General features: G+C 41.1%; 1 protein-coding gene across 1 annotated transcript in view; it reads right to left on the bottom strand.

Annotated features, from left to right (window-relative positions):
• unc13a (unc-13 homolog A (C. elegans)) overlaps nt 1–15,749 on the bottom strand; it is a 42,460-nt gene that overhangs the window by 11,540 nt on the left and 15,171 nt on the right. The window contains exons 12-34 of the mRNA XM_028587630.1: nt 14,983–15,029; nt 14,713–14,791; nt 12,691–12,765; nt 12,372–12,591; nt 10,697–10,924; nt 10,314–10,455; nt 9,599–9,768; nt 9,323–9,438; nt 8,041–8,204; nt 7,754–7,907; nt 7,439–7,507; nt 6,967–7,056; nt 6,392–6,526; nt 4,764–4,897; nt 4,492–4,577; nt 4,147–4,273; nt 3,919–4,015; nt 2,323–2,466; nt 2,114–2,191; nt 1,932–2,009; nt 1,562–1,650; nt 1,303–1,449; nt 265–388 (exon numbers count right to left, since the gene is read on the bottom strand). Coding sequence (XP_028443431.1) covers nt 265–388; nt 1,303–1,449; nt 1,562–1,650; nt 1,932–2,009; nt 2,114–2,191; nt 2,323–2,466; nt 3,919–4,015; nt 4,147–4,273; nt 4,492–4,577; nt 4,764–4,897; nt 6,392–6,526; nt 6,967–7,056; nt 7,439–7,507; nt 7,754–7,907; nt 8,041–8,204; nt 9,323–9,438; nt 9,599–9,768; nt 10,314–10,455; nt 10,697–10,924; nt 12,372–12,591; nt 12,691–12,765; nt 14,713–14,791; nt 14,983–15,029 — 2,793 coding nt within the window. The remainder of the gene's footprint in view (nt 1–264; nt 389–1,302; nt 1,450–1,561; nt 1,651–1,931; nt 2,010–2,113; nt 2,192–2,322; nt 2,467–3,918; nt 4,016–4,146; nt 4,274–4,491; nt 4,578–4,763; nt 4,898–6,391; nt 6,527–6,966; nt 7,057–7,438; nt 7,508–7,753; nt 7,908–8,040; nt 8,205–9,322; nt 9,439–9,598; nt 9,769–10,313; nt 10,456–10,696; nt 10,925–12,371; nt 12,592–12,690; nt 12,766–14,712; nt 14,792–14,982; nt 15,030–15,749) is intronic.

The raw sequence follows: 15,749 nt of genomic DNA, 5'->3' as shown, positions 1-15,749 counted from the left end.
TCATCACGAGATCAAATATTCGTATCTCTTCGTAGCAGCATCCATGCTTACTTAAAATAATTAGTAAGCTTTCTGGAAAACAGATCCTAGTGATGTGTATGTGTGTGTGTATATGTGCATATTTATCCACACTAAAAATGTTAAATCATTTCTCGCATGTAGCGCAGGCAGAGCCAGCAATGAGTGTAGCTTAGCATCATTATTGTGTGTATTTGTATGACTGTAAGCCTCTGTATGTGTATCTGTACGACTGTGCGCTCTCACCGTTTGGTCTGTGAGTGGTGGCAGAACGATGGTCTTCTCCATGGTGTTCATCACCAGCTTCCACAGCTCCTTCAGCACACGTTTCAGCACAGTCTTCTCACAGATCTTAGCAAACAAAGTCAGGCTGGCAGGAGGAGGGAGACGGGAAGGAGTGATGAATTAAAAAGCAGAAGGCAAATTACCACCTCGCAGTTGTATGCCTCCGCCCACCAGTCAGGTTGCATGTTGTATGTTGCATGATGTTGTTTACATCCGTGTCTGTCCAGACTTATTTAATACAGTATATGTAGTAAAGACTTTGAAGGAGTTTAATAAAAGATATGAAGTGTATTTTTTGGCGAGTGGAAGTTATCACTATATTGACATGTATGATTCCAGTGAATCATTTCCACTGTGAAACATGCTGACTCCAGAGGACTGATAGATAGCTGCATCACACCGAAAATCACCTGAAGCTCAATATCAGTAAAACCAATGAGCTCATTCAAGTAACTGGGGTCCAATTTGCCCAATATTGGGAATTGTTCCTCATTCTCATTGAGGGTCTAACGATAGAGGATGTTGTTTGCTGTACATAGTGTAAATCCCCTTTGGGAAATTTCGGATTTGTGATATAGGGATATATAAATAAAATTGATTTGAGCTTTGCTGTTCTTGTTCTGCTGTCTGTCCATTAGTGTGGAAGTTCATTGAGAACACATCTTTGATTCCAAGTGGACGTTCTGCGCACCAAGAGTCAGGCCAACTAATAGACTTGGGTAAAGACCTAATAAACTTTCTTAGTCTTTCTTATGTCTGGATGAACAGTTTGAGTTATAATATTAGCTTGACACAATCCAATACAATACAATGACAATGGAATCAAGTAGAAAGCCATCTACACGTTGGCATGAACTATGACAACAATTCAACATACCTTCAAATTGCAGTCAGAGACAAAATAAGCATCTATGAGTAAGTAGGTAGGTAAAAATAATAAAATGCTCCCAAAGTTAAACTATCCCTTTTAGACTCCTCTAAAATGTCAGACCATCTCACTTGCTGTCAAGAAACTCCATGATGGGCTGCAGGACGTTGTCAGCATCCTGGGCCACGCTGCTGGCATTTCCCACATTTGAGGTTCCCTTCACCTGAGCCAAGATGTCTCCCATCTGCTTCACATTCTCCTCTATGTGAGGCTGGAAACTACAGAGGAAAAGTAGAAAAGGCTTTTAACAGTCGGTCGGTCTGTCTAAATATACATCACATTAATGTCACACTCATGTGTGAATTACTTTTTGTGTGAGTGTGTGTCTACCTGACAGAAAAGACCCTGCTGAGATCATCCATGACATTGTTTAGCTTCACCTGCAGGTCTTTCAGGATATCGCTGGCCTCCACACACAACTAAAATACGTAAATGGAAACACACACACACACACACACACACACACACACACACACACACACACACACACACACACACACACACACACACACACACACACACAGTCAGTGTCAGTCTTAGGTCAGGTGGGTTAATAATGGCAATAATGGACACATTGGAATTAAGAAGACTGTATGAACTAGGCAACTGTGACCAAATACTAACATACGCACACAAAACTAAGCTGGTGAAAAATACCGGTTGAAACTCGGGAGAGGACAAAAAAAAGAGAATCACTCACATCTTTCCCCCCCATGGCTTCAAACATCTTCTCCAGCTGAACTCTTAGCTGTTGGATGTTGTTGATCAGGATGCAGGGCTGAGGACAGAAAGACAAATGGATCAAAACAACAGTGTTAAAAAAAAAAAAATGTATTTAAATTTTTTTATTGACCCAGTTGAGTTAAGTCTCTGACCACTCACCACTTTCTCCATGGTGACATAGTTGGCAAAGAGCTTTGAGATGATATCAGCATAGGACAGAAGCACATTGCTGATGGTCTGGAGAGGGAAAAAAACAAGAGCAACAAGTCATCAATCATCAGGCTGTACTGAAAACTACATTTAAAGACCCCTTTGTTGTACGCTGATTTTGTAAGGTATAATTTGACTGCAAATTGAACTGAATCTACCTTCGCAAATCGCTTCATGTAGTGTCCTACGATCTGCGGATCTGGACACTCAAGCTTCCTGATGATCTCAAAGCTCTGGTTGAGCTGGGAAAACACGTCCACCACCGAACAGGAGAACAGAGCATGTTCTGATGTGACCTGGAACTGTAGGGCAGGAAAGGTGTGCGAGAAAATTAAAAACCGGGAAGAAAATAATGGGGAAGAGGCGTAAGTGATTAGGGATGAGTAGGTGTAGCAGGTGAGAAGCGTGGATTCGAAAAAAGGCTAGCAAGATGTGTCCTCTGGACACATTAGACCTTAGATACGGAACCACTAGAGGCTATTTTAAACTGAACCTTTGATATCTCTGCCCACATGTACTTCACCTCAGACCCTGTGGAGCTGAACCAGCCATACAGCCAGTTAGACAGCCATCCGGTGACAGGTGGGGGGTCCTGTCTGTCTCCTTGTAATTGGCTGCTGGTCCCTATTTGGCTATAGGTGAGTGTGTAGGTGCTCTTCTGGGGAGTCTGGTTAATGAGGTAAGGACCGCTTTCCTGCAGTCAAAGCTCTGGAATAAGGCAATTAAATCACAAAATCTTGCTGTCACAGACTTGTCTAAATCCCTAAATAAATGCACGACTCAAACACACTTCTTTAAACTTCCAAAGAGTATTTTGACTGAAACATCCTCTTAGCCCAAACACACTTTCTGCTTTGAGTCCATGTGTGTGCTGCTGTGTCCATGCCTTTCTTGTTTCCTTTGCAGACTGCAGGAGAGGCATGGGGGAAGTGTGGGAGGTAGTGGTGTGCGATACTGCAAAATTTTATATCGATCCCACACCAAGTAAAAACAGGGCCAATACTGATACTTTTTTAATAATTAAGGTTGATTCATTATCAAATTGCTAAATCTGAATGAATTTTCATGACCTTTAAGTGGTTTATTATTTTTATAATTATTATATTAATAAGTTAATACCCAGGACAGGATTTTCATACGCTTGTATACATTTGTTGTGTTACCACTGTATCTTACAGCCTTTTTACAAATTGTACAGCTTGGCGTTGTTTCATTTTTGGCCAGAAAATCTAGCCACACTGCACTCCTCTTCCTCTTTGCCATTCTTCTGCTCCGTTTCTGTCCTGCTTGTATGTGTGTGCTGCTGGCTGCTTGCTTGTTTGCCTGAGTCATGTGACGGTACAACATCAAATCACAAGAGGGGGGAGGAGGAGCGAAGTGTGCCTGCTCTGAGCTGTGACAGCATGTGTGACAGGAGCGCCACTTGAAAGCAGCGGCACCTACACAGACAGACAGCTAGGTCGCCTCTTTGATGAAACCGCAGCGGTGCATACTGGAGAGAAACTAAAACTAAAGTATCGATCAGATTACACAGGTATTGATCAATATCGATACCAATGTTGGTATCGATATTTGGATCGATCCGCCCACCACTAGTGGGAGGCAGAGCGGGAGGGAGGATAATACTTTGGCTGATAACTTTTGAGTGTGACAGAGAAAGTACGAAGGATGGATTAAAGTAATTCTGCCTGAAAAACAGCGCTTTCAGAGGAGTGAAGTGGAGATGAGGGGAAAGAAGAGCTGAAAACCTTTACCCCATCTTTTTTGTCTCTCTCCAAAGCACCGTGCAAAAAGTCCCGAGACACTTCCTCATTTTCGTCCAGCCACTGAATAACAAATGGCTCAAACCACCTATGAAGAGCAGAACATATTAATACATATCTACAAACTTCTTCTTCTACTTCTCCTCCTCTTTCTAAATGTCTATTTTTTATTTTTTTTTACTTTCTGTTTTCAGCATAGGTCGATGAGTTGCTACTCACGCAGGATATTCAGGCACTCTGCTCTTGAAGAAGGGCAGGTCTTTGCAGTACTCGTTGTACAGCCACTTGACTTTGAAGTGCAGGTTCATGTAATCTGCACTCTTGCACAAGCGATTTTTTTCATGTTCTGAGAGAAAGAATAAAGTGGATAAATGCAGGTTGAGTAAGAAACAAATTTCTCTCCTGGCGTTTAAACTATGGCTACCTCCAATTTCCACAGATCTATAAATGTGCATACAGAGACATTGACCCACAGTTAGCGGCTACATTTATCTAACGAGTCTTCAGTGTTTTGACAAGGCTCGGTCAGTTCAGAGGCTCAGTACATCATTGACTTGCACTCACCCTCCATTGCATACTTCATATCCTGAGCAAACAGGTTCCACATCACTTCAGCACTAATTTTACCCACGTTGAGTTCCTGGGGAAATCTTGATGGAGGAGAGAAGGAGAAAGGCTTACTCTGTATGCACTTAGAGAGAGAGAAGGTATTTAAAACTGAGCGAGCAGATAAGAGCCTAAGAGAAACTGTGCAGAAGAGATGGAGGAGGAAATGTGACCACATTTGAAAGGTTCTGGGAGTAGAGAATGCGTAAAGTTGGAGTATAGAGACTCACTGGTTTAGGCAGGGGGTGTAGGAGTTCTTGTCCTCCTCGATAATGGAGACGATAAGTGTAATGAGTTTGGACCAGAAATCCAGATTCTTGATGCTGGGTCCCTGCTCCTCCGGAGGCACAGCCCCCTGTTTGGCCTGGAAAAGCAGTGACACAACTAGAGTCACAATAAAACTCTACACAGACTTTTTTGGGGTGAGTTTTGCCTGCTGGTCACTTTGCTGAGTGTATGATGGTAAGATCAGCACCTTTGGCAGCAACAGCCAACCTGCAGTCTGCAGATTATTGTATTCTGCTCAATCACTTGAGCCAAATCATGTCAAATTTTTTAAAAAGTTTCATCATCATCATGCAACAAACTTTAGACCATACTGCACACACCAAACCTCTACTCACATGTTGGATAAAATACCCAAAGGGCCAATCTTCCAAAGGTCAGTGTAGATATTTAATTGTGTGACCATTTAGTACTCTTATCTGAATTTTACTTACAGTACTTTTTATTGTTGAGACAGAGAGACTTTTTGTGGGGAAATCTTGAATGTGTTGTTAATTAAACAACTCATACATACTCAACATTTGCTGCTTAAACAGCTTCAAACTGACTCAGAATGTTAACTGTCTGGACGACTTCTTTGAAACAGCTGAAGATGTGCTAGAAGAAAAGAAAAAAAAAGCTGAGTACTGCAGGGGTTGAAGAGTGAAGAATGATCTTTGTTTTATTCAAAGGGAAAATGCTTATTTGAAATTCACCAGGGAGTCTGAATGGAGTTGCTGCTGTAATGAGGACTCAAAGCAAGTTCTAGAAATTCCTTGAAATCTGAGTGATGGATGGGAGAGCCTGGCCTACCCAGACTGAGAGGATGATGGGGACTCACACACACACACACGCACACGCACACACAGCACATGCACTGAGCAAAATATAGAAATCAAGCAAAGGGGGTATAGTAATAACATTAAAACAAAACTGGTTGTCAAGTTTAAAATAAATAGTTAGTCCAACTATATGAGTAAGCTTTGAGTTAGGCTGTGATTTATCCTGCTTGCTTCTTCTGAGAGAGTGAACCAAATTACAGCCAAGGAAAAAGAAAAGTACATAAATCATTAGACATCTACGACAAAAAAAGAAAAGTAAACCTCAATGCTTATTAGCACTGAACAGACTATACACAGTGGCAGATTATCAGGGCACCGTGAGCAACCAGAAACATCAACTAAATACAGGTTGAGTGACAACATCCTGGCCACTGACACTGGTGCAACACGTCCTGCTACATTGTAGTCTACACTGTATGAAGAGATGAGAACCGTGTTTTAGTTGCCAAAATAAAACTCATATATCAGGACAATTTGACCATAATTTAATTCAATATTTGCTAGACAAAACCAGTGGAACAACACATGAAGATGTGCTGAGCTCTTTGAAAGTCTACGGAGCAGGCGCAAAACCATTTGTTGTCTCTGAATTTATTTTACACAACTATTATACTTACATGGCCTTTGGCAATACTGTACTTTATTATGGTCATGCCAATAAAGCAAACAGAAATTTGAACATTGTAAATGACAGAAAGGGAGAGACATTAACTCATACCTACAAAGATATTCAATAAATTACTGCTTCTTACCGGGTCTGTCTGATACTCGCGGCTGTACAGCTCATGACAGTTATTGAAGATGTACTCGTAGGTGGAGTTGAGACAGGCTTTGACACAATCCTTCACTACCTGACTGGCTCTGGGTGGAGACTGAAGCTCTTGGACCTGAACACACACACACACACACACACACACACACACACACACACACACACACACACACACACACACACACACACACACACACACACACACACACACACACACACACACACACACACACACACACACACACACACACAGTTAAACTAGGCAGGTACACTGAAATCAATTCATCAAATTATGTATAGGATATATTTTAGAATTGTCTTCATGTTTGTCTTAATTGCAAAGACAATATGAACACCAAATATATATAATATAATCTACTGATATATTTAATTGTGCTTTTTAAATCAGAGTAAGGAGGACATTGGGGATGAAGTTCATTATATCCTATATGTGTAACACATTGAGCAATGTGGAAGTATGATGGGTAGGTGGAGCGCTTAAAATACAGAAGAAAATCAAAAAGGCTTTGACAGATGAAGACAAAGGGACGGTACCTTCATTCTGAAGAAGGTGATACTGGTGAGGAGGTCCACTGTGGACTTGAGGTCCTGCAGCCTCTCAGGACTGCTGGCAGGGAAGTTGTTCTGGAGTCAGACGAAAAAAAAAAAAAAAAAAAAAGAAAAAATATACAGTGAGGAACAACAGATGACATAACATCCATCCTCGTCCACTGTGTTTGTGTGGCACGATCCAGCATAGGCAACACTTGTTACTGTGGGGGTGTGCGGTGTTTCCTGAATGTGTCTGTGCATGTTTCAGAGTAGCTGTCAGTCTAATTAACACATCCGCCTGCTTTGTTTCACTGTTTCTCACACAGGAAAAGAAAGGTACAGAATAGAAAAAGAGGGGAGGTGGGTTGGTGTTCTACCATGCAGTTTGACTGTCCAGCCACAATTAGTTGTCATCTATTATAAACTTTTCAAATATAATATATGAGTGTAAAAGGAAAACGGAGTGCAATCTTACGCGGTACATAGACAGGTCAATCCTCAGAGAGTTGTGAAGCTGGTCTAGAAGCTTGACAAATCGCTCTTTCTGTGGAAATTACAACACAGAGTTTAATATTTAAAAAACCAAAGCAGACACACCACACTGCTTTACACATAAAAAGCCCAGCCAACCAGTACCAGGATAATACATAAGCATATAGTAAAAAAGAAATTATGAATTAAAAACAAAACAAAAATTTTACTTTACTTACACAAGATGATGTTGTAGTTTTTCTACAAGCCTTGTTTGTAGCATTTATTAATATTGCTAAATGTTTCTGCAGTGACTCACCCCAAAGTTAGAAGCAGCAAAGCGGTCAGAAGCAGAGACATTGTTCGTTGCCTGGGTGGTGTGAGCGTAGTAGGCATTGATGTTAGCCAGCAGGGTACTCATCACTGCAGGCACACCTGGGCACATGTACTTAGATGACAGGCAGGCAAAGTGACTGCAAAAGAGGGACAGACATGTGAGAAAATACAGAATACTTTACACAGAGCTTGATGCATGAAAACAACCAGCAATGCACGCATATATATATCATATATATATATATATCAGGCTTTCAGACGGTAACATACGTCATGGCCTGGTATATGGACTCCACTCCATAACGCATGGCAAACTCATCAACAATCTCCTGGGGAGTCTCCTCAAAGTAGACCTTCCATGCATCATCCCCTTTGGCATCGGGGATCTTCACCACACCGTTGTTCTGGATATCTGTCACATAGTGGAAGAGGTTCTACGCACAATAAAATAGGAGAGAGTTAAAGAATGAATGGAAGGAGGTATATAGAAAACAAATAAGCAGAGAGACTGAAAAAAAGTCAGTACAGAAGAGTACAAAAAGAGAAATGGCAAAAATAGAGACTACTGGTTCAAAATAGAGCGATGGAGAAGTGTCAAATGGCTATAAAGAGCTTTCAAACATCTCTCAGTTGTAATCAAAGTTTCTATATGTTTCATTGTATAAAAACAGAGCTGATTAAAACCTTAGGTCTGTTTATCTTTAAATGGCTGTGCTACATAAATAGCCATTAAACTATATTATGAGGCCAACACAAGTTGCTGTCTAGACTACTCAATGATGAAAACATTCCGAGTTGGCTGTGTGGCCAACAGTGGTCATTTGTGTGTTAAGGTTCAGCTAATATGCTCTGTTGAGTAATGGGCTGAGAAATGACATATACGTCTGTGATTGTTCTACAATCAAGCAGTAGAGTTTTCCACACAGAGCCAGACTGCAAATGTGTCTGATGTCTTTGCTGTTGGAAGAGGTCTTCATCTCATGAGAGCAAAGCAAACTTCACGGAGTAATAACTCAAGTTTCATTTGGAATGGAGCTTAACATCAATCAGTAAATTAATCTGTTTGGCATGGGACATTAGGATGCCTTTGCACAGAAATACTCACAGATGCACAGACAAACACGGTAGTAGAAAAAATACTTAAAATCTACAGTAAAAGTAGTGATGCATTAATCAAAATAGTTTTTTATTTAAATGCTCAATCTGTCATTAGTGTGCAGTGCACGACGTATCCACATATAATATAGGCCGAAGACACTCAAAGGCATGGGCTGCATAATGTTCTGCATGTTGTTATGGAGACCAACAATGAATTTACCACTGCACACTGACTGCCAATTAGGCCTTTTAGTAAAAGCACAAGAATAAGTATGAGCTGTAAAATGGACTAAAAACTAATTACAATATTCCCAGAGATGTAGTAGTAAAGGTATAAAGTCCCTCAAAATGCACATATAAAAACACCAATACCCTTGAAACAGTATTTAAGTACAGTTCTTTTATATATTTTGTTACGTTCTACCTGTTTAAACACACACCACACTGAGCTTACTTCATGCAAACAGGTGTACTGAACGTGATAGGGGGCGACCGTCTCCTCTCCTTTGATCTCTACATTAATGTGCATGCGGATAGCTCCAGACACAGCGGATTTGTCTGTACGCTTGTCTGCGAAGAGCACAAGACATATAGCAACACAGTTACCGAACTGAAAACATCTAAATCAGAGAAGTTAGGTCAGTCAAATAACTTCAAAGTGAGGTGAACTGTGGTATCAATACAGTATTTGTGACTATAAATTTAACTGACACAATGTGGCTCAACTGACCCAGATTGTACCAGACGTCCATCTCTCCGCTCAGAGTGCGAACCTCGATGATGGTTTGACCGAGAAAGTCGTCCGACTCCCGCTTGAACTTCTGCTTTACGCGAGACTTAATGTCGTCATCCTCATCCCACACCCGCACCTTAATGCGGTCTGAGGAGTTGTGACATTCACTAAAACACACAAAGTCAGTCACAGCTACTAAATATAATAGTTACATTGACAGTTGGCCAATAAGACCAGATGCTATGATGATTCATGACTCATTAAATATCAAAAGTGTGAGCAAAAGAATTTGCCTTAAACAAATAGATTTAATACATAATCAACAGAAAGCAGATAGAAATGTTGAACTGCATCAGTGAAACAATTAAAGTTGAAGGGTTAAGTTCATTGAGAGAAAATGAATTAAAAATGTTTAGAATCAATTAGTCATTTTAGTCATTTATATATCAAGCAAAAATGGCAGTTTGCTAGTTTTCTATCAATGTCAATTGAAAATCTGGGTTTTTGACTGTTGTTTGGAGATGTCATCTGGAGCTCTGAGAAACGGTGATCAGCATTTTCTACTAATATATGACATTTCATTGGCTAATCAAAAAACTGAGAAAGCTTTTTTTTCTTAACAACATATTGTGATGAAAACCAAAATCATTGTTTACAGCCCTGACACTTACAAATTTCACATATTTTATATTTCAAAGAGGTCTTGACTCACAAATTAAATGTCTCCTCCCAGACAGGGTTGAGGTTGCCGTAGATGGTCTTGGTCCTCTTTTTGGTCTTTCCCACCTGGACAGTGACGTAAGGATCACTGGAGCCCGTTTTATCCTTGGCTTGTAGACCCTGGGCACACAACACTAAAAAGAAGAAACAAAAAAGCGAGCTGATCAGCCACTGTTTGTGTGTGTGTGTGTGTGTGTGTGTGTGTGTGTGTGTTCGGATGCAAACACATCTGACCTGCTCTACTGCCCCACAAACGCCACCTGTGCTCTCTTCATACAAACACCAGCCTGTCTCTTTTTATAGACTTTGATGTTGACAGTGTTGGCCAGCTCCGCTCAAAGCTACTGTACTGTACTTATTTGACTCCACTCTTACCTGTGATGCTGATCTTGGCCGACCATTTAGAGGTGCCATCGAGCACACTCTGTTTGATCTGCTTCATGTGGGTGACGTGGGTGGACTTGGGGGCTGTGAACACCTCCTGAATGAGTTCGAAGATCTCAGGTTTGTTCCTCTCGCGGATCTTCATGCGGTCTTTAAGAACCATGATGATGTTCTGGGTTCGGTCCTCCGCGCCGTGTTTGGAGCTCTTCTCTGCCGCTCCTGGTTAGCGTGAAAATCAAGACGAGAAAGAAAAGGATTAAGACATGTAAAAGCAAATAGAAGAGTTAACATATGAAAGGTGTTTGATATATGTTGGCTTATATTGCTATACAGTCATTAATGAAAACAATAACAGAGCAGAAAATTGCATGGAGGGTACATTTCTCCAATTATAGGAACATTTGAAACTGAGGTCTGAATTTAAAATGAAGATTACGGTGTTGGAGCTGAAAAACTTGGCTATATTTCTTGAATGAGAGGTGGACACATTTGCAGAGCTATGAAATTCTGAGTAAAAGAGAAATGGAAAAGAGAGGCGGATGACAACAAAAGACAAATGGCTTTTAATATCCTCTCAAGAACACAAGGAAAATAAGAAAGTAGGAGTGAGAGATAGAGGAGGGGGACTTTGTCATTGACAAATAGAGATAAGAGGAAAGAGATGGACTAGATAGTTTACTATTATTAATAAAAAAAACAACAGCACTGACGCAGCAATAATTTTAAAACATAAAGTCAGCAAATGATTGTTCAGCTCGTGTAAATATTTTTATGCTATATTTTAGCATCCGTTTTCATTAAACACACAATACAACGAGTCATCAAAGCTTTAGCTCTTATATATTCCAGATTATTATTGGCTATGAAAAGCCAATTTTAGGCCAAGCTGCAAATACATAATTAAACATTTAAGAAATAGTATTATATTGTATAATATTGGGAAATATGCTTATTAACTTTCTTACCAAGAGTAAGAGTGATACATATCTCATATTTGTACTGTAAAAATGAAAGCAACAAAATCTGCCTACCAGCAACACTAAAGCTCACTAATGAACATGTAGTGTCTCAAGGCCGTTTTACAGTCACCGCAGCCGAGCTTGCGCGCACCATTGTGACGTCAAAATGATGTAGATCCCGCTGGCATGCCAGGATTTTGAGTGCAAGTCCCGAGGACGCGCACCACTCTATTTTTTTCAGCAGCGCACGACAAAGCAGAAACAGGAAGCCTGAACGAGCTCGAAGGTCACCGGATGCCAGGGCTCTCAGAGTGACTGCAAGTCTCTCTTGTAAACCTACTGGGTTAAGACGAGTTCTTTCATGGTGAATGAAAGGCTTGATCCGACGAAGTAGGTCATCAAATCAAATTGAAGCATTGACCGCAATGCAGCTGCCAGTTCTGCCGTTGTTTACCTTTTTCTTCTTCTTCTAGTCTGTAGAAATACCAGAGATGGTAGCCTTTCCTCATTAGTGCCACCTCTATTCAGGAGAAGACTGCAACTAGTGTCGCAACCACCACGTGGGAGTATAAACAGTTACGGTGTGCTGCTATCTTTAAATGACATCATATTGTATCATATTTATATATATATCATATGTTAATCCAGCCTCTTATCAATGCTTTAGGGGCTAAGTTATGGGTAATGTTTTCCGACACTTTGCTTACTTTGCAGACAATCAGCATTGAGTAGATCTTGGCACTTCTCGTGGCATTTGACTCCACACTCGGTACAGCGCATGCCCTGGCGAGCGATACCCCACAGCAGCCCCTCACACTCGTAGCAGTAAGTAGGCGTGGTGGCTGTCCACACCTCAAAATTGTGTGGGGTGGTGCAAGAGATGGGATATATGAGGGCCTGGAGGGTCTTCTTGTAGACATGACTCTTCTACAAGGGTCAAGAAGAGAGAAGTGTAGGTGTCAGCAGAGTCTGCTTGAATGACATGATGTGAGATACTTTGAATTAATATTGTAAATGAGTACTGACCAGTTCTTCGTTATGCAGGGTGCTCGACGTCAGGGCTGAGGTGATGCCCGCCTTCCTGGAGTTCTGAACCAAGGACTGAGTGACAGGAGAGAGGAGGGGTCAGTTTCTTTCAGCTCGCATCTCAATATCTTATTTATTAAGACAAATCTCAGAGCAGCCCGTGAGGCAATGTGTATTATTACTGTCTGTCTGGCAATAGTTACAGCAAACTAGAGGTGACAGCTGCAGAATTTAAAGTGCTTCCTCTTATATCGATAACACTGGTGAGATGAGAAAACTAGTATACCTTCATAACCTAAGTGTTTTAAATGCAAATGGTGTTGGTGTTACTCACCATAGCCTGTGGAAAAGCAGTGAAGGTGGGAGGAACAAGGGAGAGATTTAATATTAGAAAAAGGCAAGAAATAGTGGGTTGGGGTTCTATAGAGAATTCAAATTGTTGAGAGAGGGTGCATTCATTGTGTATATACTGCAGTTATTGTGATTAAACAAACAAGGTGAATCAACAGACTTTAATGGTGAGGAAGTCACAGCTGCGACCAGACTTGAGTATTTGATGTGTGAATGAAGTAGCTTGCGATCACTGCTCATTATGCCAGACCACACACTGTCCGATCAATTACCTGGGAGACTCTGACAGGTTGTGTGTGTGTGTGTGTGTGTGTGTGTGTGTGTGTGTGTGTGTGTGTGTGTGTGTGTGTGTGTGTGTGTGTGTGTGTGTGTGTGTGTGTGTGTGTGCATGAAAGCAAGAGACAGAGAGAGGAAGAGAAACAGTGGTGCACCTGCCTGTGAATGTCAGTCAGTGCTTTGTGACAGCAAGAATTATTAATGAAGACAGCATCTGAGCTAATTACTAACGGTTGGATCTGGTGAGTTTAGGAAAATGGCACACTGAGGGTTGCCTGGCAGTTAATATAAAGAGCCAAGTTGCTGTCCTATTTCAAGGCTGCCTTCTGTTTCTAACATCCACTACAGAATGTGCTTTTGCATTACAAGCAATAGTTCAACATTTTGACAAATACTGCACGATTGCTTTCTTGACTAGAATTAGAGAAGATTAAAACCACTCTCATCTGTCCGTTAAATATAAAGCCAGTTAGCTTAGCTTAGAAAAAAAGACTGGAGGCTGAAGGTAATCAAATCTGCCTCCCTGCAGCTCTAAGGCTAACATTAGGATGTTATATTTTATTTGTATTATCTGCACAAATCCCAAAGTGTAAAGATGACAAGTTGTGACAGGTTGGAAGCTGTTTCCCCTGCTTCCAGACTTAAATATTCTCTTCTAACTCATAGTTAGAAAGCATCCAAGGGTATTTATCAAAATCAACTATTCCTTTAAGGTTTTCTTTTTAATTTGTCAAATATGAAACATGATACTGTGTGTGTGTGTGTGTGTGTGTGTGTGTGTGTGTGTGTGTGTGTGTGTGTGTGTGTGTGTGTGTGCGTGTGTGTGTGTGCGTGTGTGTGTGTATATTCATAGTTTGATCGTATCTATACTTGCTAGTAAAATTAGAGCCTCCTGTCTTTTTGACAAAAGCAGAAAAGTGGTAATGCTGTCAGGCATAAAATAGGGGTGATTTATATTTCTTACTGTCTTAACTCTAATGAGGCAGTGTCAGGGAGGCATGGTGACGATGGCAGAATGGGGTAATGAAAGGTATGTTATATGACAGCATCTAACAAACATCCATGTCAGTCTGGGGGAAACCTCTGGCTTTGCCAGTTTCCCCTTAGCCCTGCAGCTCGCCTTGTCAACAGGTGCTGTAACAGGAGGGAAAGCAGAGTGGATGTGCAATGGGCTAAAAGACGCAGGAGTGCGGAAGAGAAGTAAAAAGAAAGAGAAATTAAGAAAAGAATGAGGTAAAGAGATGAGAGTAATGAGATATGAAAGGGCAGCAGACAATTAGACGGAAAACAGGAGTAGGTTTAGTAGATGAGAGCTCTTACTGCTGAGCCGAGTGATAAATGGATATGGGGAGATGTGAGACAGGGGAATATAAAGAGATTAGTGCAGAAACTCACCAGATCTCGGACGAGAGGCATAGCTTTCCTCTTCCTGAGGTCTGGCATGCTGTCAATGCTATACAGAGCGCCACCCATCCTGGAGACCAAACATGCACAGAGCAGGATTTAACACCAGCTATTTATTCAGCTACAGTCGTTAGAACCTGGACACGATCAATCAATTAGACAATAAATGCATTCAGACATTAAAGCCATGGGCTTGCCTTTCGGTTGGTAAAGTTATAGATTGTCAATGACCGTAGTAGTAACAGCGTCATGGTTACTTACCCTGCTGATAAAAGCAGAGAGGCGATGCCAACACTTTCTCCTCGGGCCTGAGGAGAAAGAGAGAGATAAGATGATGAAGAGAGGCAAGAAGAGTGCCATTAGAGCTGTGGCTGGAAAAATTTACTGTACAGAGTGCTTTTATTTACTGAGAACGACACAATCGAGGCATACTGTATGGTCTTCCTTAGCAAAAAGCAATATATCATGTTGAGTTTCATTAGAAGTTGTAGCCACAATGACTGAAAGTGTTCCCAGAATTCACAAATGGACAATACAACAGTAATACAAGTGGGAGAAGAAAAAGGGGGAGATGAGGAGAGTGGTATAGCTTAGTTGTGTCTTTCTGAGTGAGTGTGTTGATTATTGACAGCAGCAGTGGCTTCTCTCTGTGTTTGAGAATCATAGTAAAAGTAGATTACAGCCAGATGGCCATCCGTGTAGTCACTCTTCTAATTCTATCTGCTCTATTATTGAAAGGCTCTTTGTTGTCTGTTCAAAGAACACACAGCATCGATACTCACGTCACACTGACGAACTGAAATAGTCAAGATTGGTATAAACGTCAGGCTTTAGAAAAGACACTTTGCAGGCTTAAAGCAGTTTCCCATGTGTTGCTTGGGCTCCCGATAAATATCTATGAGCCACACAGGATGCATAAAAAAGAAATTAGATTGACTACTGGCCACACCCACCTGAGCGTCTGCTCCAGCCATGGGTAATCGGAATGGACTACATGCAAATCGCTACGAGGATGGCAAACAACTGAA

Source organism: Perca flavescens, chromosome 9, assembly GCF_004354835.1.
Source record: "Perca flavescens isolate YP-PL-M2 chromosome 9, PFLA_1.0, whole genome shotgun sequence".
NCBI classification, from domain to species: domain Eukaryota; kingdom Metazoa; phylum Chordata; class Actinopteri; order Perciformes; family Percidae; genus Perca; species Perca flavescens.
Note: the sequence above shows the minus strand (reverse complement) of the source record. Positions and strands in the feature narration are given on the sequence as shown.